Genomic DNA, 25,387 nt, shown 5'->3' with positions numbered 1-25,387 from the left:
TGCTGTGTGTCTGTTTCCTATGCTGTGTGTCTGTTTCCTATGCTGTGTGTCTGTTTCCTATGCTGTGTGTCTGTTTCCTATGCTGTGTGTCTGTTTCCTATGCTGTGTGTCTGTTTCCTATGCTGTGTGTCTGTTTCCTATGCTGTGTGTCTGTTTCCTATGCTGTGTGTCTGTTTCCTATGCTGTGTGTCTGTTTCCTATGCTGTGTGTCTGTTTCCTATGCTGTGTGTCTGTTTCCTATGCTGTGTGTCTGTTTCCTATGCTGTGTGTCTGTTTCCTATGCTGTGTGTCTGTTTCCTATGCTGTGTGTCTGTTTCCTATGCTGTGTGTCTGTTTCCTATGCTGTGTGTCTGTTTCCTATGCTGTGTGTCTGTTTCCTATGCTGTGTGTCTGTTTCCTATGCTGTGTGTCTGTTTCCTATGCTGTGTGTCTGTTTCCTATGCTGTGTGTCTGTTTCCTATGCTGTGTGTCTGTTTCCTATGCTGTGTGTCTGTTTCCTATGCTGTGTGTCTGTTTCCTATGCTGTGTGTCTGTTTCCTATGCTGTGTGTCTGTTTCCTATGCTGTGTGTCTGTTTCCTATGCTGTGTGTCTGTTTCCTATGCTGTGTGTCTGTTTCCTATGCTGTGTGTCTGTTTCCTATGCTGTGTGTCTGTTTCCTATGCTGTGTGTCTGTTTCCTATGCTGTGTGTCTGTTTCCTATGCTGTGTGTCTGTTTCCTATGCTGTGTGTCTGTTTCCTATGCTGTGTGTCTGTTTCCTATGCTGTGTGTCTGTTTCCTATGCTGTGTGTCTGTTTCCTATGCTGTGTGTCTGTTTCCTATGCTGTGTGTCTGTTTCCTATGCTGTGTGTCTGTTTCCTATGCTGTGTGTCTGTTTCCTATGCTGTGTGTCTGTTTCCTATGCTGTGTGTCTGTTTCCTATGCTGTGTGTCTGTTTCCTATGCTGTGTGTCTGTTTCCTATGCTGTGTGTCTGTTTCCTATGCTGTGTGTCTGTTTCCTATGCTGTGTGTCTGTTTCCTATGCTGTGTGTCTGTTTCCTATGCTGTGTGTCTGTTTCCTATGCTGTGTGTCTGTTTCCTATGCTGTGTGTCTGTTTCCTATGCTGTGTGTCTGTTTCCTATGCTGTGTGTCTGTTTCCTATGCTGTGTGTCTGTTTCCTATGCTGTGTGTCTGTTTCCTATGCTGTGTGTCTGTTTCCTATGCTGTGTGTCTGTTTCCTATGCTGTGTGTCTGTTTCCTATGCTGTGTGTCTGTTTCCTATGCTGTGTGTCTGTTTCCTATGCTGTGTGTCTGTTTCCTATGCTGTGTGTCTGTTTCCTATGCTGTGTGTCTGTTTCCTATGCTGTGTGTCTGTTTCCTATGCTGTGTGTCTGTTTCCTATGCTGTGTGTCTGTTTCCTATGCTGTGTGTCTGTTTCCTATGCTGTGTGTCTGTTTCCTATGCTGTGTGTCTGTTTCCTATGCTGTGTGTCTGTTTCCTATGCTGTGTGTCTGTTTCCTATGCTGTGTGTCTGTTTCCTATGCTGTGTGTCTGTTTCCTATGCTGTGTGTCTGTTTCCTATGCTGTGTGTCTGTTTCCTATGCTGTGTGTCTGTTTCCTATGCTGTGTGTCTGTTTCCTATGCTGTGTGTCTGTTTCCTATGCTGTGTGTCTGTTTCCTATGCTGTGTGTCTGTTTCCTATGCTGTGTGTCTGTTTCCTATGCTGTGTGTCTGTTTCCTATGCTGTGTGTCTGTTTCCTATGCTGTGTGTCTGTTTCCTATGCTGTGTGTCTGTTTCCTATGCTGTGTGTCTGTTTCCTATGCTGTGTGTCTGTTTCCTATGCTGTGTGTCTGTTTCCTATGCTGTGTGTCTGTTTCCTATGCTGTGTGTCTGTTTCCTATGCTGTGTGTCTGTTTCCTATGCTGTGTGTCTGTTTCCTATGCTGTGTGTCTGTTTCCTATGCTGTATGTCTGTTTCCTATGCTGTGTGTTTGTTTTGTATGCTGTATGTTTGTTTCCTATGCTGTGTGTCTGTTTCCTATGCTGTGTGTCTGTTTCCTATGCTGTGTGTCTGTTTCCTATGCTGTGTGTCTGTTTCCTATGCTGTGTGTCTGTTTCCTATGCTGTGTGTCTGTTTCCTATGCTGTGTGTCTGTTTCCTATGCTGTGTGTCTGTTTCCTATGCTGTGTGTCTGTTTCCTATGCTGTATGTCTGTTTCCTATGCTGTGTGTTTGTTTTGTATGCTGTATGTTTGTTTCCTATGCTGTATGTTTGTTTTGTTTTGTGTTCTTATTTGTGATTGAATTAAAACAACTGTTATTAATTTTCTAAAAAGAAAATATCAGATTATTTTAAAATAGCTTTTCACTATGGCTATATTACTAATGTACATACAGTATAGTGCAAGTAGCGTAGCTCAAAAAATAGAGCTAGTAAAAACATTCTGAAATCATTTTAGTTTTTCTTGACCTCAAATTAGTGATGTCTGACTGTTAGCGATGTCTGACTGTTAGCGATGTCTGACTGTTAGCGATGTCTGACTGTTAGCGATGTCTGACTGTTAGCGATGTCTGACTGTTAGCGATGTCTGACTGTTAGCGATGTCTGACTGTTAGCGATGTCTGACTGTTAGCGATGTCTGACTGTTAGCGATGTCTGACTGTTAGCGATGTCTGACTGTTAGCGATGTCTGACTATTAGTGATGTATGACTATTTTTACAAAGGAAACAAATTAAAAGTATTAATTTGTTGTACAGTGTTATCCAATGACCATTTGTAGTAAGTAATGATAATGCTGATGTATTAGATGGCCTATTGGCCTGATTCAGTAAGGATCGTTATGGCGATTGCAGCAGCGATTACTCACGCAGTCTCGCTGCGAAAATTTGCTAATGAATGCGATAGCTATGCCATAACGTAGTCTAACATAAGGATGCCCACTTTACCTAACATAAGGATGCCCACTTTACCTAACACACATCCGTAATACTTAGTAAGTCTGCAAAACCATTGAAAACATGGAATACCATCACATCCTCACACACACTTACACAGGCTCTGACCTTACTCAGGAATTACTAACCTCATCACACGCAGTGATTACACAAGACTGAGAGACCATCAGTAACATGGAGTACCATCACATCCTCACACACACTTACACAGGCTCTGACCTTACACAGGAATTACTAACCTCATCACACGCAGTGATTACACAATACTGAGTAACCATCAGTAACATGGAGTACCATCATATCCTCACACACACTTACACAGGCTCTGACCTTACACAGGAATTACTAACCTCATCACACGCAGTGATTACACAAGACTGAGAAACCATCAGTAACATGGAGTACCATCACATCCTCACACACACTTACACAGGCTCTGACCTTACACAGGAATTACTAACCTCATCACACGCAGTGATTACACAAGACTGAGATACCATCGGTAACATGGAGTACCATCACAGCCTCACACACACTTACACAGGCTCTGACCTTACTCAGGAATTACTAACCTCATCACACACAGTGATTACACAAGACTGAGGGCTCTATTTATTAACATTATTTTTACTAAAATAAAGTGAAAAAGGGTGTTTTCACACCCTTTTCACATTATTTTAGTTTCACCTGTATTTATTACAGGGCAATTGGAGTAGAATTAGTAAAATTCTACTCCAACCCCCAGTATCACTTATTTTTAGTAAAGCAGATCGCATTTCCCATAATTGTAATGGGAAATGTGATCTGTGTGCAAGTTACTAAAAATAAATTGTAAAAAAATACCGGGGGAAGCCCTGTGATAATAACGCCACCTGGAGGTGGCGTTATCCAGGATCTCCCCCGGTTACCGGGCTCCCACTCTGGTCTAACGGGGAGAGCAGAGGCGGGAGTCGGTCCCAGTAATCAGCTGTGTGGTCTAATAGACCGCAAGCTGATAGCTGTAAAAAAAAGAAAAAAAAAATTAAGCATTTTTTTTTTTTACTTACCTGAATCCAGGGACCGGTGATCGGGCCTCCGGTGATGGCTCCTCTCCGGTCAGCTGGTCTCCCACAGTGCACTGGGGCCCGGTCATCAGGTGATCGGACCCCAGTGCAGTATGGGAGATCACCTGATCGGGAAGCCCGGAGAAGACCACCGGAGGCCAGGAGGATGCAGGTAAGTGTAATGAAGGGAGGGGGGGTTGCGGGGGTCCGCGATCGCGGGGGGCGGGGCTTAGCGCCGGGGGCGGGGCTTAGCGTCGGGGGGGTAGTAGCGGTGGTCGGTCGGCGCATGCGCGGGCTCTTAGTCGCTGTATTTTTTCCGAAAATACCGCGACTAGAGTGCGGATGGGATCCGCAGGGACAGAGCTTTATCGCAAGCTCTGTCCCTGCAAGGGATTTATAGTAAATCCCTGTGATATTACCTGAATTCGTAATGCGAATTCACTCGGTAATATCACACTACAATCCGCATTCAATATGCGGATTGTAGTAAATAGAGCCCTGAGACACCATCAGTAACATGGAGTACCATCACATCCTCACACACACTTACACAGGCTCTGACCTTACTCAGGAATTACTAACCTCATCACACACAGTGATTACACAAGACTGAGAGACCATTAGTAACATGGAGTACCATCACATCCTCACACACACTTACACAGGCTCTGACCTTACTCAGGAATTACTAACCTCATCACACACAGTGATTACACAAGACTGAGAGACCATTAGTAACATGGAGTACCATCACATCCTCACACACACTTACACAGGCTCTGACCTTACTCAGGAATTACTACCCTCATCACACACAGTGAAAGCCCAAGTGGTGTATGTCATCACAGTACCAATTTATGCACGCCCCTGTGATGGCGGTCAAACGCACTGGCATGCCTGCGTGTCACTGACCAGCCCGCCGTCACCACTCCCAAACGGTACTTCCTGTCAATCAATCTGCGATGGGTCTGCGTAGTCACTGCGATCGCAGTGAAGACTTCGCACAGTGCGATGCATGCGCAGAACGCAAGAATCGCCCGTCTGCTTGCATAATCGCACTTGCAATCCTTACTGAATCAGGCCCTATACACAGAGCACAGTGCGTCTCTCACCTGCACCAGGTTCCTCCTCATCTTTGGCGATTGCACCGTCAGGACCACGTGTGGGTGATACGAGAGGGTCCTTGGTGGCATACACGTCCTCCGGTCCAGCCTCTTGCAGTGCAGGTGGCTGCTCTGCAATCTCCTCCCCTTGGGGATCAGGTCCTGTGGGATCTTCCTCCTTTATGTCCTGCTCAGGATCTCTCTTATCCAGCTCTGAGTCCCCCTCCTCAGTGAGCGTCTTGTCTACAGGGAGTAGAGAAACCATCAGCCGCTCACAGGGACGGTGCCAGACTCTTAGTATTGTCTTATGTCACTGGCCTGCACCAACTGGAACTGGTTTTCTATTTGCTCTAGGTCACAATTCTATTGGTGCGTACACACGGTACGATCAGTCAGTGATAACGATATCGCCAACTGATCTCCCTGCACCTTCCCGGTGTGCTGGATGATCGATATCGACCATCCAGCACATCACCAATGACAGGCCAGTGATCGCGGGTCCCTATGTAACCTGGACGATAACGCCCAGGTTGGCCTACATGTACGGCCGATGGACGATACAATATTGTCCATACGTGCCCACACATCGCTGGCCGTTTTAGGGTTGGAAGGCACAAAAAAAAAGAAAAAAAAAAAAAGAACAATCTCGTTATCGTTCATTTACTATAGTACCGTGTGTACGCACCATAGCAATAGTTCATCAGGTGCACAATACAGTATTTACACCTAAGACGCTGTAGCGGCACAGCTGTATAAGTATCCGTTCCACTACCTGAGGCAGCACCCGACAGGGCGCCATACTCATGCCTTACAAAACACTACATAAAAAACTTTGTATATGAGCCGTGGGCAGATTACTAAATCTAGTAATGATTAAAATTAACAATCAGGTAAATTTGGGGGCTTGCCTCAAGAAAATGGCCATTTAGGAATGAAATCCCTACATTTCCCGCCAGAGATGCCGTCTCTATGTAGGCTCAGCTATAGGTCAGGGAACCTTATTCATCTCTTCTATTTATCTCTTAGTGATTGGGACATCTGCAACTTGTTAGCCAATCAGATTGAAAGGTTCACAGCAGCACAGAGATCATGCTGGAGGCAGTGACCTGTCCACTCATGGGAGCCAATGTTTTCAAATGATTGGGGGTACTTACGCCGGCCCACCCACTCCTAACATACGACTGACAATGGCATAGTTGTTGCCTATGTGTCTGCATCATTAGATTAATGAGGACAGGGCTCCATGTGACAGGGGCAGTGACATGATATGAGGAGGGGAATGGAGGCAGCAGCACAGAGTATAACAGGAGATGAGTGATGTGTCAGTGAGGACAGGGCTGCATGTGACAGGGGCAGTGACATGATGTGAGGAGGGGAATGGAGGCAGCAGGAGGTCACAGGCTGAGAGTTATATAGTGGGAGGAGCAGGGTCCCCCAGCAGCACAGAGTATATCAGGAGATGAGTGATGTGTCAGTGAGGACATGGCTGCATGTGACAGGGGCAGTGACATGATGTGAGGAGGGGAATGGAGGCAGCAGGAAGCCACAGACAGAGTTCTAGAGTTGAAGAGCAAGGTTATATTTTGTGTTAAATTTTAATATTTCTTTTGCAGGTGAACTACAAGTACCAGCGGGCCCGTAATGCCCCGCATGCTGGTTCTTGTGGTTTTCCAAGTACCAGCATGCGGGGGAGGCTTTTACTTCTATCTTTTACACCACATTTACACTACTAACCCGTCACACACCGCCCAGGGGTGTCTGGGCTAGCCCCGGGCTATCAGCCCTGGAGAGGGTGACCCCTTTATTGGGGGGTACCCACCTCCCCAGGGATCCATAGCCTGGGCTGACTAGTGGTCAGCGGTAATGCTTTGGATGGGGGACCAATTATGGAAAATACAGGGGACCCCTACTCTTTTTGTCCCATGTATTTCCAAAACCAGGACCGGCTTAGCTGTGAGCCCAGTGCTAGTTGTGCTAAATACAGTTGACCCTTGCTCTTTTTGTTCCATGTATTTCCAAAACCAGGACTGGCGCTGATAAGGCCCGGGGCTGGTTGTGCTTTAGGGGATGTCCACGTGGATTTTTTTTTTTCACTTTTTATTCATTTTCTTTTTTACACAGATGCATGTACGGATCTCACTGATCTATGCAGGCATCTGTGTCTCTGCTATCGCGCACGGTCTAAAGATATGCAAATCGTTAGATCATGCATGATAGATTGTATGTCACATTGTACATGTTTTTGCTCCATATTTGCATCTGTAGTGCCAGGGAGAGGTCAAGGGAAATCGATAACGACATCACATTGTTTGCACATTGGGGTAGATGTATTATAGTGGCACGTTAAGTGCCGCTATAACGCTTCCTGCTTCGCCTCTTTACCGAGGCGAAGCAGGAAGCACTACCGGTGAGATGTGTGAACATCTCACCGGCCGGGGAGGGGGAGCGTTAACTCCCCCCTCCGGCGCTACCCGCTACAGACCACATCGCATCAGCCTAGTGCTGATGCGATGTGTGTCAGGCCCGGCCGGCTCCACTGAGCATGCGCGGGATCTCGCAAGTATCGCGAGATCCCCGCGTGCAGCCCTGGAGCCGGTAGCCGCCACAGCAGGGACAGCGCTGTCCCTGCTGTGGGTATAGGCTAGCGCCAGGCTGTAGCTGTCGATAACGACAGCTACAGCCGGCCGAACGGTCAGACGATCTGACCGTTCGTACATAGCCCAGGCTGTCGGCGCTGCTATCTTGTAGATAGCAGCGCCGATAATGACAGGGGCGCACAGCGCCCCTGTCATTTACCGCCCAGACCCCCGATCATACATCAGGGAGAAACGGTATCAGCGCACCGTATCTGGGCTTCATACATCTACCCCATTGTCTAGTGTGTACCCACCTTAAGATACACCTTACTAGAAAACATAGCTAAAAAGACAGAGCTGCATATTGTAACATCAACAGGCTGCCATGTCCTGTAAGGAGGACCTGTGTGACAGATCTGTACTAATTACAGGCTGCCATTTCCTGTAAGGAGGACCTGTGTGACAGATCTGTACTCATTACAGGCTGCCATGTCCTGTAAGGAGGACCTGTGTGACAGATCTGTACTAATTACAGGCTGCCATTTCCTGTAAGGAGGACCTGTGTGACAGATCTGTACTCATTACAGGCTGCCATGTCCTGTAAGGAGGACCTGTGTGACAGATCTGTACTCATTACAGGCTGCCATGTCCTGTAAGGAGGACCTGTGTGACAGATCTGTATTCATTACAGGCTGCCATGTCCTGTAAGGAGGACCTGTGTGACAGATCTGTATTCATTACAGGCTGCCATGTCCTGTAAGGAGGACCTGTGTGACAGATCTGTACTCATTACAGGCTGCCATTTCCTGTAAGGAGGACCTGTGTGACAGATCTGTACTCATTACAGGCTGCCATGTCCTGTAAGGAGGACCTGTGTGACAGATCTGTATTCATTACAGGCTGCCATGTCCTGTAAGGAGGACCTGTGTGACAGATCTGTACTCATTACAGGCTGCCATGTCCTGTAAGGAGGACCTGTGTGACAGATCTGTACTCATTACAGGCTGCCATGTCCTGTAAGGAGTACCTGTGTGACAGATCTGTACTCATTACAGGCTGCCATGTCCTGTAAGGAGGACCTGTGTGACAGATCTGTACTCATTACAGGCTGCCATGTCCTGTAAGGAGGACCTGTGTGACAGATCTGTACTCATTACAGGCTGCCATTTCCTGTAAGGAGGACCTGTGTGACAGATCTGTACTCATTACAGGCTGCCATTTCCTGTAAGGAGGACCCTTGTGACAGATCTGTATTCATTACAGGCTGCCATGTCCTGTAAGGAGGACCTGTGTGACAGATCTGCATTCATTACAGGCTGCCATATCCTGTAAGGAGGACCTGTGTGACAGATCTGTATTCATTACAGGCTGCCACTTCCTGTAAGGAGGACCTGTGTGACAGAGCTGTATTCATTACAGGCTGCCATGTCCAGTAAGGAGGACCTGTGTGACAGATCTGTATTCATTACAGGCTGTCATTTCCTGTAAGGAGGACCTGTGTGACAGATCTGTATTCATTACAGGCTGCCATGTCCTGTAAGGAGGACCTGTGTGACAGATCTGTATTCATTACAGGCTGCCATGTCCTGTAAGGAGGACCTGTGTGACAGATCTGTACTCATTACAGGCTGCCATGTCCTGTAAGGAGGACCTGTGTGACAGATCTGTACTCATTACAGGCTGCCATGTCCTGTAAGGAGGACCTGTGTGACAGATCTGTACTCATTACAGGCTGCCATGTCCTGTAAGGAGGACCTGTGTGACAGATCTGTACTCATTACAGGCTGCCATTTCCTGTAAGGAGGACCTGTGTGACAGATCTGTACTCATTACAGGCTGCCATTTCCTGTAAGGAGGACCTGTGTGACAGATCTGTACTCATTACAGGCTGCCATTTCCTGTAAGGAGGACCTGTGTGATAGATCTGTACTCATTACAGGCTGCCATTTCCTGTAAGGAGGACCTGTGTGACAGATCTGTACTCATTACAGGCTGCCATGTCCTGTAAGGAGGACCTGTGTGACAGATCTGTATTCATTACAGGCTGCCATGTCCTGTAAGGAGGACCTGTGTGACAGATCTGTACTCATTACAGGCTGCCATGTCCTGTAAGGAGGACCTGTGTGACAGATCTGTACTCATTACAGGCTGCCATGTCCTGTAAGGAGTACCTGTGTGACAGATCTGTACTCATTACAGGCTGCCATGTCCTGTAAGGAGGACCTGTGTGACAGATCTGTACTCATTACAGGCTGCCATGTCCTGTAAGGAGGACCTGTGTGACAGATCTGTACTCATTACAGGCTGCCATTTCCTGTAAGGAGGACCTGTGTGACAGATCTGTACTAATTACAGGCTGCCATTTCCTGTAAGGAGGACCCTTGTGACAGATCTGTATTCATTACAGGCTGCCATGTCCTGTAAGGAGGACCTGTGTGACAGATCTGCATTCATTACAGGCTGCCATATCCTGTAAGGAGGACCTGTGTGACAGATCTGTATTCATTACAGGCTGCCACTTCCTGTAAGGAGGACCTGTGTGACAGAGCTGTATTCATTACAGGCTGCCATGTCCAGTAAGGAGGACCTGTGTGACAGATCTGTATTCATTACAGGCTGTCATTTCCTGTAAGGAGGACCTGTGTGACAGATCTGCATTCATTACAGGCTGCCATATCCTGTAAGGAGGACCTGTGTGACAGATCTGTATTCATTACAGGCTGCCACTTCCTGTAAGGAGGACCTGTGTGACAGAGCTGTACTCATTACAGGCTGCCATTTCCTGTAAGGAGGACCTGTGTGACAGATCTGTATTCATTACAGGCTGTCATTTCCTGTAAGGAGGACCTGTGTGACAGATCTGTATTCATTACAGGCTGCCATGTCCTGTAAGGAGGACCTGTGTGACAGAGCTGTATTCATTACAGGCTGCCATTTCCTGTAAGGAGGACCTGTGTGACAGATCTGTATTCATTACAGGCTGCCATTTCCTGTAAGGAGGACCTGTGTGACAGATCTGTACTCATTACAGGCTGCCATGTCCTGTAAGGAGGACCTGTGTGACAGAGCTGTACTCATTACAGGCTGCCATTTCCTGTAAGGAGGACCTGTGTGACAGATCTGTACTCATTACAGGCTGCCATTTCCTGTAAGGAGGACCTGTGTGACAGATCTGTACTCATTACAGGCTGCCATTTCCTGTAAGGAGGACCTGTGTGACAGATCTGTATTCATTACAGGCTGCCATTTCCTGTAAGGAGGACCTGTGTGACAGATCTGTACTAATTACAGGCTGCCATGTCCTGTAAGGAGGACCTGTGTGACAGATCTGTATTCATTACAGGCTGCCATTTCCTGTAAGGAGGACCTGTGTGACAGATCTGTATTCATTACAGGCTGACATTTCCTGTAAGGAGGACCTGTGTGACAGATCTATATTCACTACAGGCTGCCATTTCCTGTAAGGAGGACCTGTGTGACAGATCTGTATTCATTACAGGCTGCCATTTCCTGTAAGGAGGACCTGTGTGACAGAGCTGAACTAATTACAGGCTGCCACTTCCTGTAAGGAGGACCTGTGTGATAGATCTAAATTAATTACAGGCTGCCATTTCCTGTAAGGAGGAACTGTGTGACAGAGCTGTATTCATTACAGGCTGCCATTTCCTGTAAGTATTTTTCATATTTACTAATCTAACCCCCCCTAACCCTCCCTTAGGGGTTCCTAACCCTAACCTCCCCCCTGTAAGTGCCTAACCCTAACCCCCCTCTTCCCCGCAGCCTAAATAACCCTAACCCCCCCCCCTCTTCCCCGGCCTAGCCTAACCCTCCCGGGTGGGTGCCTAACCCTAAGACCCCCCGGGAGCCCCTAACCTAACCCTCTCCCCCGCGGCTGTCCGCGCCCGCCACCCAGCTTACCTTCGATCGGTATTCCGGGCGTCGGGCTCCCGGCGTAGGTAAAATGACAGGCGTCGGTATTTCGACGCCTGTCATTCGACACCTGCCGGGATTAGACAGTCGGGAAGCAAGTAAAATGAAAGGTGTCGGGATTTCAACGCCTGTCATTAGACAGTCGGGAAGCCGGCGGTCGGCATTTCGACCGTCTCAGACAAAATGGAGCGGTCGCTTCTGGTGTGTTTTGCCAGTGGCTCCTAATCTCTTTCTTCTACTAATCTTTTTGTTGTTAGCTTCCTGGTATCAGATATGATTTATGGCCTAGACCAGGGTCTGTCATTGGTGACATGGCCACTAGGTATGGCATTTATATTGCAGTGAATGTGGCTTTAACTGTTTTTTTTTTATGCTCTTGGAACCTGTAAGGAACTTTGGAGCTCTCAGGGTGAATGTAGCATCTATGGGTGATTACAATGATTTAGGAGGAGGTCTTTTCAATTGTTCTGGCTAATACCTCTCAGCATGCAATTTGTAATAATGTCTTAACTCTTTTAGAAGCCCATAATATGACTTTGTCACCAAGAAGAAAACACTGTTCTTACCTTCCGCTTCCACTTCTGTGTCCTGAACTCCTGGTGCAAGCAGAGACGTATCGCTGAGAGTGGAGTGTTTCTGCCTAAGCTTGTACGAGATCTCCTGTACGTCTTCCAACAAATCGTCCATTTCTTTTTCTGTTGCCGTGCTCTCACTGTTCACCTCTACTGCATCCAAGACAGTCTCAACAAAGCCGAGTATACTCAATTCAGACGCTTCTAAAATCTCGTCCAGAGCTTTGTCGATGTAATCTAGACGTACATTGTCTCTCCGTGCAAGCTTCAGTTCAGAGTCCATGTCCTGGAGCATGGCTTCCAGCCGCAGGAGGTTGTCGGAGCCAAGGATGTTTGTGAACTCTGCTATTTTTTGTTCATCCAGGTAGTCCCTCATTATGGTAAGAGCTTTAATACTTTCAATATAAGAGACTTCCTCTAGTGTCTCAGTTGCTGTAGTTAGGGACTCACCGGGCTCTTCTACATTAGCCGATTTGTCATGAGACAGGTCTGAGATGACTGCCCTCGTGTCTTCCTTGGTTGCTTTCTCTACGTCTTCCTCTACGGTTGTGGTTGCCTCCTGTTTGGTTTCTATACCTGAAATATCTGAATCAATATTATTAACAGTCAGATGCTCATCAACCCCCTCTGTTTCTTCATTGTTTGCTTTTGGAACATCATCCTTTTTTGGTTCAGTCACAACAACAACCTTTTTATCCTCAACATCGGCTGGAACGGAATGATATGCTGCTTGCACGTGTGTTTCTTCATTTTCTGGTTCAAGTTTTTTAAATGCTGTTTCTTGGTTGAGTTCAATTTCCTCACTTACTGATTTAGGTACGTTCTCAGTATGGTCATGGTCACTTTCAGCCTTTGTCAGCAATTCTTTAGCACGCCTGGCGCTTGCAGCATTTTCATCTTCCAACAGTTCATCAGTGTTGTCTACATCGTTTTCCTTTCTGTCCACAATCAAGGGAGAATTTTCTTCATCGTCCTGATCACTCAAATGGACCTCAACTTCTGAAACTTTATTATTGGCACTGACTCCAGTAATGTCTTCGGGCGGCTGCCCTGCTTCAAGATAGTCTGGCTTAAGTTGTTCATGTTTTACTTCCTTCTTGGTCTCAATTTCCCCAAGCTTTATAATTTGTGTTGTGTCATCTTGATTTGGCAGTTTATTGTCCTCTTCTGTTGATGACTTTTCAAAATTGATTTCATCTACAGGCATAGCATCTTCTACTATTATTCCATCTGAGCCTTCTTTTTCCTCTGATCCTGGAGATACAGTTTCTTTTTTCTCCAGAAATGGACTTTGTTGCTGTGTATTCTCCACTTCATTAGGGATATCACTTGTAGGTTTCACATCTTCTGGAACTGCCAGATCCAATGAGGCCAATTTAGTTTCCACCGATTTTATCTCTACCGTTTTGTCTTGGTTGGTGTTGGGATGTTCTACAGTGGAGTCCTCAGATGACATTATTTCCTCATTCGTAGAATTGTCTTCTTCTAGATCTTCTTCATCTTCTAAATCAATTTTTCTGTCCACTATTTCTATTTCTTTGGATTCTTTTAGATCCAGGCTTGGATCTTCAGATGTTGCTCCACCAAGGTTGTTCTCGTTTTCTTCTATATTCTCATTCAGTTTTGTCTCAGGGAGCTCAGAATCCTCCAATGATTTTCTAAACTCCTCATTAGTTGCATTGTTATCATTAGTTGGTAGCTGTGAATCTTCCTTAGCGGTTTCGCTTTTGACGGGATCCCTTGGCTCAGCTGCCTCCCCATCCAACTTACCAGTTTGTTCCGTTACGGCTTGTTCCTCTGTTAATAATTCAGCATCAGTTTCACTTACGGGAGATAATGTTTCACCACTGGACAAGTTGGTTGTTGTAATATTGATTGGTTCAGTTTGTGAGGATTTATCGACCTCAACAACAGATAATGTTTCATCTATCAGGTCTTCTTCGAGAACAAATATGTCTTCATCAAGAGAGTGCTCAGAATGGTCATGTTGTCTCACGCTATTTTTGTCCATACCAAGCAAATACAAATTACTGTCTTCTTCCAAATGTTCAATGGAGTCTTCGTCCTCCTCTTCCTCCGAGTCCATTCCATCTGGGTGAGTGACTTCTCGTGTGGTTTCCCCACCACTGACAATGGCAAAGAAGGTGTCGCCCCATGTGGTTAGAATTTCCTTCTTTGGCTTTAGTGTTGTAGCATGACCCATGTCTACAGGGACCTCCACTTCCTCTTCAGGAGGGGTTTCTTTTGTCTCTGATGAAGTGATAGTAGTAGTAGTAGAATGGTTTTCAAAAGCGCTCTGATCCAACAAATTTTCATCAGATTCATCATAAGATAACAGAGGGGGTTCAGTGGACTCTTCAATAAGGTCCTCTTCATATTGTGCATCATAGGATTCATCCACCATGTCTCCATCTACATCTAGGTATTGATCATCTAGTGTAACACGCTTGGTTTCCTCATCATCAGACACGACAGCATCTCCTGTTGAGTCAATTTTTGTCTTCAAGTTCTGTATCAGTTCCTTATCTATAAGGGTAAAGGAATCAAATTTTTCCATTTTTTCTTTGTACAGATCAGCTCCTCCTTGACGGACGCTGTCATTTTTCCCTTGTTCACTTTCTGGTACTTTGTTTTTTGCATCTATTGCTTGATGTGCAACATTGTCTTCCTGAGAATTTTTGGACTGACTATTTACACTATGGAGAGATTCTCCTGTTTTATCAGTGTCTGCCCGATTACCTAAATTGTTGCTTTGTGTGTTTTCATTGCTTTTCTCATTATTCTGGGCCTCTTTTCTTCGGCCTTGTAGTGGTTGTTCAGTTATTTCTTGGGCTTCTGGAGACAGCTCTGCTAATGGTGCTTCAGACTCGGAAGCAGATGGCACCCCTGTTGGTGCTTCAGACTCGGAAGGGGACAGTACGTCTTCTGGTGTGCCAGATGCTGAACTAGATGGCTCTCCTGTTGATGTTCCAGACTCTGAACTAGATGGCTCTCCAGGTAGTGTTCCAGACTCTGAAACAGGTGGCTCTCCTGTTGATGTTCCAGACTCTGAACTAGATGGCTCTCCAGGTAGTGTTCCAGACTCTGAAACAGGTGGCTCTCTAGGTACTGTTCCAGACTCTGAAACAGGTGGCTCTCCAGGTGGTGTTCCAGACTCTGAAACAGGTGGCTCTCCAGGTGGTGTTCCAGACTCTGAAACAGGTGGCTCTCCAGGTGGTGTTCCAGACTCTGAAACAGGTGGCTCTCCAGGTGGTGTTCCAGACTCTGAAACAGGTGGCTCTCCAGGTGGTGTTCCAGACTCTGGAATAGACTGTTCTGGTGTTGTTTCAGACTCTGAAAGAGGTGGCTCCTCTGAATCTGGAGATGGTAATGTAATCTCTGAAGCCAGCAATTCTTCCGGTGAGGTCACGGACTCTGAAGGAGGTTCTCCTGGTGATGTTTCATATTCTGGAGGAGGCAACACCCCTGGTGCTTTTTCAGATTTTGAAGGTGGAGACTCCCCTGGTGCTGCATCAGGCTGTGAAGGAGGAGACCCCCTTGGGGCTGTTTCGGGATCTGTAGGAGATTCCCCTGGTATGGCTTCAAATTGTGAAGGGGACGACTCCTCTGGCGCTGTTTCGGGATCAGTAGGAGGAGATTCCCCTGGTGTGGCTTCAGATTGTGAAGGGGACGACTCCTCTGGTGCTGTTTCGGGATCAGTAGGAGGAGATTTCCCTGGTGTGGCTTCAGATTGTGAAGGGGACGACTCCTCTGGTGCTGTTTCGGGATCTGTATGAGGAGATTCCCCTGGTGCTTTTTCAGATTTTGAAGGAGGAGACTCCCCTGGTGCTGCCTCAGATTGGGAAGGATCCAACTCCCTTGCTGCTATTTCAGGGTGTGAAGGAGGGGACTCTCCTGGTGCTGCCTCAGAATGTGGAGGAGGTGACTCTCCTGGTGCTGCCTCAGAATGTGGAGGAGGTGACTCCCCTGGTGCTGCCTCAGAATGTGGAGGATCTGCTCCTGGTTGCGAATCTCCAGTTGTGCTTCCTTTTTGTTTATTTAAAAGTTCATCAACATTATAATTATCAAAATTATCTTGTCCATTATCAAAACATACAAAATCTGTTCCCTGAAAAAAAACAAGAGATATGGTAAGAACTTACCTTTGTTATCTCTGTTTCTACGAAGTCCATAGGGTCCACAGGGTTGACCTTGGGGTATAGGTTGGGAACCAAATCCGGGCACCACGCAGTTAAAGCTTTTAGCTCCCAGGATGCACTTGGGTCCACTCTCCCTATAAACCCACCCCCCAGCCAGAGGCACCTCAGTTTGTAAGTAGCCAAAGGCCGGAGGAGGAGAGAAAAAGAGAGAGAAAACTGGAACACTCTAGAACCATACTCACAGAAAAGGAGACGGGAAACCGGTGACCAGTAACACAGCCCATATGAAGCCAGGTGCGTCAGGGTGGGCGCCCTGTGGACCCTATGGACTTCGTAGAAACAGAGATAACAAAGGTAAGTTCTTACCATATCTCTTGTTTTCTACTTCAGGGTCCATAGGGGGTCCACAGGGTTGACCTTGGGGATGTCCCAAAGCAGTTCAACCAAGGGTGGGGACGCTCCTGTGCTGAGAGGAGAATCCGTCGCCAAAAAGGAAGAATCCTGAGAGGCAAAGGAAACCAATGCCTAGAACCTTAAAAAGGTATGGACAGAAGACCACGTGGACACCTAGTAAGGCAAAACAGCCGAGGCGCCACAACGAGCCGCCCACGAGGGTTACATGGCCCGAGAAAAACAAGCCTCAACGACAGAAATGCCTACCCATGGGTAGGCCCCTGAGGAAGACATACGAGGCCATCCAGCCAACATTTCATTATAGGCCGGCCATCGTTTCCTGTGAAAACCAGAAACCGCAGACCACCAATAAGGAGTCCGATTACCATAAGGAACTTGAACGGATCATATAAAGCCAAAGAGGCCGGACCAAAGTCAATGAGGCCACACCAGCCGAGAAGACTGGGGACTGAATGGCCGTACCAGAATAATATGGAACCTAAAAACCACTCTAAGAAGAAATACAGGGCGAGAGCAACTCACACCCTGACATGATGCCCTCCAGAAGAGGGAGCCACATGAGAACGCTCCCAATTCAGACACTCTCCTGGTTGATTTAAACACCCTGAGAGAGAGAGAGCTTAAACAATAGACCATGTAATGGCTATCACAACCAGCGGTTCCATTGACTGTCCCCGGAAGGAACAAAGAACCACTACTAACTCCCCAGGAGTCCCTAGGGAGGACAAGTGGAGGCATAATCCAGAAAACACTCCAAAGGATGAACTGGATACCAGAGCGGAGCAATTCCATATCTTAACCATACCGACAGTGTAGAGATCCGCACTGTCAGGAAGGCCAGGCCAAGGGTGAAACCCAAGCCAGCCGGAAGGAATGCCAGAATATCTGAAAATCCTGGACACCGGAGGTACGATACCATAAGAATTATGTATGCCACAGTCCGTGGCAGATCCCAGCAAAGTCTGGCCTATCTGCTCTAAACATCTCAATGAAGACAGAGCCAGGAAAGCCCTAGGACCACAGTAGGGGCGCAGTCAAAGACAAACGATCCAGGTCCAGGGAAAAACAAGGACCCTGAGACAACAGGTCCAGATAGTGAAGCAGTAGGAACGGAGTATCGATGAGGAGACTCCGAAAATCTTAGTACCAGTGATGTCTGGGACGAACTGGAGCCCCCAGAAGGAAAGCCCCTCCGTCTCGAATTAAACTTCCGAAGTCCTCGAGGAAGAAGGGAGACCGGAGGACACAGGTACACAAAGTGGAAGGACCACTTCACTGACAAAGAGTCACTGAAGGTAGCTTCAGTACTCCTGGAGCTGGACTGTAACACCGGTAATGTGTGATCAAGTCAGAAGGCCATGAGGATCAATCCCCTCAGGGAGGCCCCCTCTGCTCACCAGGAGTTGAAACCTCTCTTGGAGAAGAGACTAGTCCCCGGGATGCACGTCGCGACGGCTGAGGAAGCCCGCTTCCCAATGGAGAGCTCCGGGAATAAACACTGCAGAGTTGGCCAGGAGAAGACCCTTGGACTATGTCAGAATGGATGACATACCTGACATTGCCACCCAACTACCAGTGTTGCCTAGATGGAAGTCACTGTTGTGACACTGTCGGACTGAACCTATTCAGGTTTACCGTGACATATGGGTTAGGCCAGAGTGAAGGTCCAAGACAGCCTAAAGTATCAACAAGTTAAGTGGCAGGGCAGAAACGACAGACGTCCAACTGCCCCGAAACGAATGCGGACCAGACACTGTCTGTAGCAAAGAACACCCTGGACGAGATGGCCATAGCCACCCGGACAGAGACCAACTCGCCTCCGGAGAAAGTATCATCGTTCGAACAGCGATCCGATGGGAAAAACTCGATCCATTTGGAGGGGAGTCAATTATGGCAAGGCCTGGAATGGAACTGAGCACATTCCACCCTACCAAAAGGTAGACACTCTGGTAGACCGCGCATCACAAAGAGTAATGACATATGTCGAATGCGTAGATATCCGCACACTCCAAGTTGAAGAGTGGAGATCTTGTCTTACGCCAGAAAAATTCTCAGAGTCTGAGAATCTAGCAGTGCTCCCAGATGAAGAAAACCCTGTGAGGGATGTAGGGAGGACTTTTTTCTCCGTTGACTAATTATCTGTACCGAGAAGAAGCCACGGTTATCCTGACCTGGCGGTAAAGTACCTTGGTGATCCTGCTAAAAGCAGGAGACCGTCCAGAGAAAGGAGCATTCGGATACCCTGAACAGGTGAACTGTCAGAAAATCCATAAGGCTGGTAAACCCCGGTGGAGTTGAGGACAGTCCCAAAAGGCAGAGCCCGAAACTTACAAGTGTTGCTGTGGCACAGCAAACCTAAACCCATGCTGATGAGAGTGCTCTGTACGTACCCGTAGGTACGTATCCTGAATACTCAGATATACCCTAAAATCCCCAGGTTCCAAACGTCGGATGATGAAGCATGGACGATTCCACCTGAGTCCAGGCATCGTTGGAATCTGATTCAGGGATTTGAGACAGAGTATAGGCAAATGAGGACCAGTCGGTCACCGCCCCAGAAAGAAAGTAGAACAACCAGTCCCTCACTGAGATAGTGAGGTTGGCCGAAATAGCTCTGCTTACCACAAAGACTGTATAGCTTTCTGGGATTGTAAGGCCCTGATCAGGTCTGAAGAAGGGCCCGTGTAACAATGCCTGTGAGGAGGCTGCCTGAGCAATGAGAGGCTGTTGAGAATCAGTACCTCACTCTGGAAATTCCCCAGATGTAGACCTGTCCCGTCAGGCTGAGGGTATATCCTCAGGTGTAGAAACAGGGTCGTCCGGAAGTCCAGGACTGCTCGGTACTGGATATGGTGGCCCCCATGGAGGCCGACAGCCTAGGAAAAAACAGGCTTTTAGGCTGACCCTGAGGACAAAAAGACTTAACAGAGTTAGTCCGAATGTAGTGGGAGTAGCTAAAGACGGTATCTCCCCATTAGTGATACTGCCAATGATGCAACGATCTTGTCAAGGTCAGGACCAAACAAGATCTTCCCCATGGAAGGAGTGTGCACCTCTGCTTTCCCATAACGTAGCCATAGGGTACTGCGGCGGATACAGACGCCGCCGAAACCCTGAAAGTTAGAAGACCGGCATCCCATGAGGTAATCCCACATATGACCACTGCATATTATATGTGAGCGGCAAAAGATATTTGGACCTCAGACGTGTTGGAGGGGAAAAACGTCACAAAAGCATCACCATGCGATGGCCACGGTAGGACGGGCAACAGGCCCTGAAAACGAGTACATTGATTTCAGGCAAAGTTACCACCTACGGATCCGTAAAATCCGTCCAGGCCGGGATGGGAGGCGTATTAATGCCTGTGACCCGATGATTAACATACAAATCCATCCCAGAAGGGGATTTCCATTACTTGTGAGGACCCTCAGGGAATGGGAAACAGGAGGCCTTTGTGACTCCTCGTATCTGGCGACAGCCAGACTCCCGCTATGAGATCCACCCGCTGGGCAGAAAACGGGAGATGTATGATACAGGTGCAGGATCGACATTCTCTATATCCAGAATGAACCTGGCTACCAGCCCCAAAGCAGGGATAATAATACTTGAAATCGGCTCCCCCCATGTGAGAGGGAAAGAGCCGAATATACCATCCAGTTCACGGCAGAGCCACTGGTCAGTAACCACAGGGCGTATATCACGCCAATTAGTATTTCGTATAAAACGACATCCACCAGGGTGGCCGTTGTGGTAATCCCTGCAAGGGGAATGACAGACCGATGTGGTATCGGAGGTAATTCATGTACTGTGAAAAACCCCGGCGGGGAGCGACAGTCTGTTGCACAGGGGTAAATTGCAAGAAATTGCGAGATACCCCGAGTTCAAAAGGTCAGTATGGTGAAGTAACTCCAAGCGAGTGACGACAATGGGGCCCGCCCGGCGATCCTCAAAGGAGAGGATCCTGAGAAATAAACCGCCCTTTAAGGGGGTCGTGCAAGGGGCCCCGCACCAGATGGTGCCGCATACATAAACCTTTCTGAGTTAAAATCCTCCGCACTAATTCCTGCAGGCTATGACTTGCAGGATAGCAATAATGGGTGCAGTATCGTGTGCAATCTCCTGGTCAGATATATCTGACTATCTTGACGGAAATATTAAGCAGCGCCATACCGGTCCTGACTGACGCTAAGATTAGCTGCAGGGACCCATTATCAGCGTATGCAACTCACAGTTCCATCTAAAATATGGCAACGTGCAGCACGCAACAGTATGTGACAAACCTCACAGATATTAACAAATATATATATGTGAGGTCTCAGAACCACCCCAGGTACACCTGTATTAGGGCAGATAAAGAAAAGGGATAGATATACACTGACAGGTGAGAGAAAAAGCAGACAGTCAGCACTAGCATAAGTCACATACAATGCAGACATATACACTGTACATACATAAGCATGACATATAATATACTGCACAATGTCGCTACATTCAACTGCCCAGATTCAGTGTCTGGGAAGGCTATAGCGCTGTGTACACTCATCCAAAATGGCCAGGTACGCAGGGGGACTGGGCTCACTGACATCCTAAGAGTTCTGCAGCACCACAGAGAAAATGGCCACTGGAGACCTCAGAAGAAGCGTGGCCCGCGGAGGAAACAGCTCAGCGACGCCAGACTGTAGTATTGAAAGGCGCGCTGAGCTGAGGGGAGGAGCCGCTAGACAGGGAAAGCTTCCTCCCCTGGCTAGCAATTAACCCCCCGGGATGCCGGCTCCCGCTATAATCCCTGGTGGTCTGTGGACACGCGGGGTATGCCTCCATGGAGGGGGAGCCCGCCGCCACCGCTAGCGCCTCCGGTCTGTCCCCAGAGACCGGAGGCATAAGGCTGCATATTCACACGTGGATCACCGCAAGCGGTGACCACGCGACTTACCTGTCCCCGTCGATCCGGCAGCAGCCCAGGGATTCCTCCAGAGCCCGGCTAGTACAGACTCTGGGGTCCGCTGCGATCCCCAGATCTGTACTGGCGTCGCAGCGCCGGCGGGGTGTAGGAGCGGCAGCTCAGACGTCCATTGGACAGTCTGATGCTGCCGCTCTGAAGAGTAGTAAAAAAGAACAAAATAAAAACTCTTTTAAGCTTAGGGGCTGCTAAGCAGCCCCCCTGCAGTAACGGTGACCCAACTCCGGCCGGGCACCAACTTAAACTGAGGTGCCTCTGGCTGGGGGGTGGGGTTATAGGGAGAGTGGACCCAAGTGCATCCTGGGAGCTAAAAGCTTTAACTGCGTGGTGCCCGGATTTGGTTCCCAACCTATACCCCAAGGTCAACCCTGTGGACCCCCTATGGACCCTGAAGTAGAAATAATTAAATAAAATAAAATAAGAAATACACAGTGAAGAATAAAGAATAACAACAAATTCAGCCCAGAACATTTCTGTACTTGTTACAAGAATCCAATCTGGAAAATGGTAGGAACATTCCCAAACTGCGCTGCACAATTGGAAGCATTAATCAATTGAACTTTTATGCATAATATTATTTAATTAATGTCCATATCAAGGGTCTAGGTCAGAGGTTCCCAATCACGGTCCTCAAGGCTCCCAAACAGTTCAGGTTTTAGAGATATCCATGGTTGAGCACAGGTGATTTAATTAGTACCTCAGTCAATTTGACTTAACCACCTGTACTCAACCATGGATATCTGTAAAACCTGAACTGTTGGAGAGCCTTGAGGACTGCGTTTGGGAATCTCTGGTCTAGGTAATGATTGGTACATCATCAATAAATCACCAAAGTGTGACTGCTAGAGGCGCTATGGGTCACTATATGTACCACAATATTAATTTAGCATTAAAATTAAAAGATTTAAGGTTTAAAAATATCAGTCAATAAAGATCCTGTACAGCCATCTGTGCTGGTCACCGGCAGCCAGATTGATACCTAAAAATCAGTAGTTTCAGAGACAATTGATTTTTCAAATGGGAGTCTTTGTACATAAGACATTTAAACCCTGTTTTATTCGGATAACTGAAAGCTTGGCTGTCGCTAATGGATAGGTGGCAAGGCAAATAAAAGACACTTAACAACAATAAAGTTAATTATGAGTGTTGTACATGGGTATTCTGACCAGATAGCTGTATTCCACCGTATACATTCAACCTTTACTAGTAGAACGGCAAAAAATATATATTGTTACGAATATATATCTCTACACTTGGCGCGCGCACATAACGCGAGCTCTAACGTAAGCTTCCTACCCACACAAACTTACATCTGTGGGCAGCACCAGCTCTTCAGCAGTGATGTAATTTTTTTTTACATCTATAAGATCCTTCGGGAAATATCCAAAAGAAGAGTCCACCTGCGGAACGAAGAACAGCACAGTCATTGGGCCTTATATTCACTACACATTATTACAGCAGCCAGTACAGAATGATGTCGTAGCGTTCGGGGTGGGGGGGGAATGAGAATCACTAACGAGTGAGAATAAACAGTTCTCCTGGAAATCACAAACATGAAGCATAGGGCCTGATTCAGACCCACTCGCGAGCGGCTGTCCGCTCGCAAGTGGGTCGATGTTCTGCACTGAGCATGCGCACGACGGAGGGAGCTCTGTCGTGCGCATGCGCCAGACGCGACGAGCGAAGGACTTTCCTTCGCTCGTTGTGTCTGATCAAAGGGGGCGTGCTGTCGATGTTGATTGACAGCACGCTCCCTATGGTGGGCGTGCCTCCCAGACGGGGCCGTTCCTAAGGGAACGCCTACCGTCAGAAGCCGGCCCACTGACATCACTAGTGATGTCAGTGGGAGTGATTTTGGCTCTGATAGAGCCAAAATCACTCCGGGCCTTGCGGTTGAAAACCTCAACCGCAGGCTCCGGCTCGCAGTTTCGATGGTCGCGATGGTCAAGACCATCGCGGCCATCAAACTGCACGCTTGTATAGGCTGTGGGTGGTGACCCACAGCTATACGAGCGTCCAGGAGGACGCTCCATAGTTATGGAGGACGGCCCTCATTCAGAGCGTGCGCTCTGCTCAGAGCGTACGGCTCTGAATGAGGGTCATAGATCCAGGGATTTCTGCTCTTTGTATCAGGAGCGGATGGTCGGAGGCCATGACAGATTAGTAGAGAGTAGATTTGTTTTGTTTGCAGATGAGAAAATATTGTCTGTCTCTATGTTCGTAAAAATATTTCTGTGAGGGACAATGAGCTTATTAACACACACATACATACTGTACACACACACATACATACTGTACACACACACACATACATACTGTACACACACACACACACACACACAGCGATTCTCAGTATCTACAGTAAATATGTCGACAATGCAATTTCAACAATAAACCTTACCATATCCCTCCCCTTTACCCTAATCGCAGTCTTAAGCCGCGTATCCACTAGCAGATAATAATGAGCGATTGCACGATTACGACATCGTGCAATTGCTCATTAATCGGGCATGAAAATGTAGATAACGACCAGTGATGCGGCTCCCGCTGGTCGTATTTGACATCAATCATCGCCTGAACATGCCGGTCAATCTGCCGATAACAACAGATTGACTATGTTCGGGGATGAGAGAGGGTGCCTGCACTGAATGACATATTGCTCAGTGTACGCACTGCAGGGGAAGAGGAACGACTGTACCATTACAATCAACTATCTGCTAGTGGATACGCACTTTTACCCTAAATTTATGTGTCAACGCTCACAATGTCTTCCGACAATGTCAAAATTCTAAATGTTCACATTCAGACCATGTCGACATTTTGGCTATTGACATTTTGAATGTCCGCACTATGACTGCAGACTGGTTAAGGGGGGTTGTGCAGGTAACGAACCTGTCTTGAGCGTCAGCAAGTCATACTGTATATGGACACTGCTTAGAAATCTCAGTTACATATTGATGAGACATTAGCTCTGGTATCACACAGTTGATGACTGTATAAGAAAAAGAAAAAAAACTTCAGACTCTGGCCTACAGAGCATCCTGGGACTTGTAGTTCCACAGCAGATGGTGAGCGGAGGCTCACTTAGCTCTGCCTTCGGGGGCTGTTGCAAAGTGGCCATAGAACTGTGTGTATGTGTGTCTTTCACCTGCAAGATGTCAATACTTTAAATCATTAATATTGTTGCCAACAGTAGCAAATAATTTAGACAAGCAGGAAAATGGTACAGTGGTGGTCTTAGTATGGCCTGACCATTCCTCTTCAAACAAATCGCAAATTTATACAGCACACGTGATAAATTCAGATGACGAAAACTACAGAGACTATATAGAACCTGAGATGTGGTACTGTGCAGATATCCAGTCATACAGGACAAGAAAAGCCACAGAGGTTCAATTATGAAAATGCAAGCAGCACGGTTACGTTATTTGTGCAAGAGCCCCTACTAGTCTACCCAGCTTCTTACCACGCGCACGCACAATTCCTGACCTTATAAAAAGAAAAAAAACACCTCTGTAAAATATGGCTCAACAAGGATCCTATTTTTGAAAAATCAATAAAAAAGTATTTAAAAAAAAAATAATAAAAAAAAATGGCTCAACATTTGCTGGCATGCCCCGCCTCCGGTGCATGTGATGTCATGATGTCACACAACAAGCGCCAGAAGAGCGTTGAGAGCAGTAACATGTGTGGATAAGGGTGTACCCTTGTATGCA

General features: G+C 47.3%; 1 protein-coding gene across 1 annotated transcript in view; it reads right to left on the bottom strand.

The window, feature by feature from the left end:
- LOC148442270 (uncharacterized) overlaps positions 1-25,387 on the bottom strand; it is a gene marked incomplete at its 3' end in the record, with an annotated part of 86,685 nt that overhangs the window by 38,335 nt on the left and 22,963 nt on the right. Inside the window, exons 3-5 of the mRNA XM_088464106.1 lie at positions 22,982-23,071; positions 12,153-16,266; positions 5,090-5,323 (exon numbers count right to left, since the gene is read on the bottom strand). Of these exons, the coding sequence (XP_088320232.1) occupies positions 5,090-5,323; positions 12,153-16,266; positions 22,982-23,071 (4,438 nt within the window). The remainder of the gene's footprint in view (positions 1-5,089; positions 5,324-12,152; positions 16,267-22,981; positions 23,072-25,387) is intronic.

Source organism: Taudactylus pleione, unplaced genomic scaffold, assembly GCF_031769625.1.
Source record: "Taudactylus pleione unplaced genomic scaffold, aTauple2 ptg001579l, whole genome shotgun sequence".
Classification (NCBI taxonomy): Eukaryota; Metazoa; Chordata; class Amphibia; order Anura; family Myobatrachidae; genus Taudactylus; species Taudactylus pleione.
The sequence above is the reverse complement of the archived record's forward strand: the minus strand, read 5'-3'. Positions and strand labels throughout refer to the sequence as shown.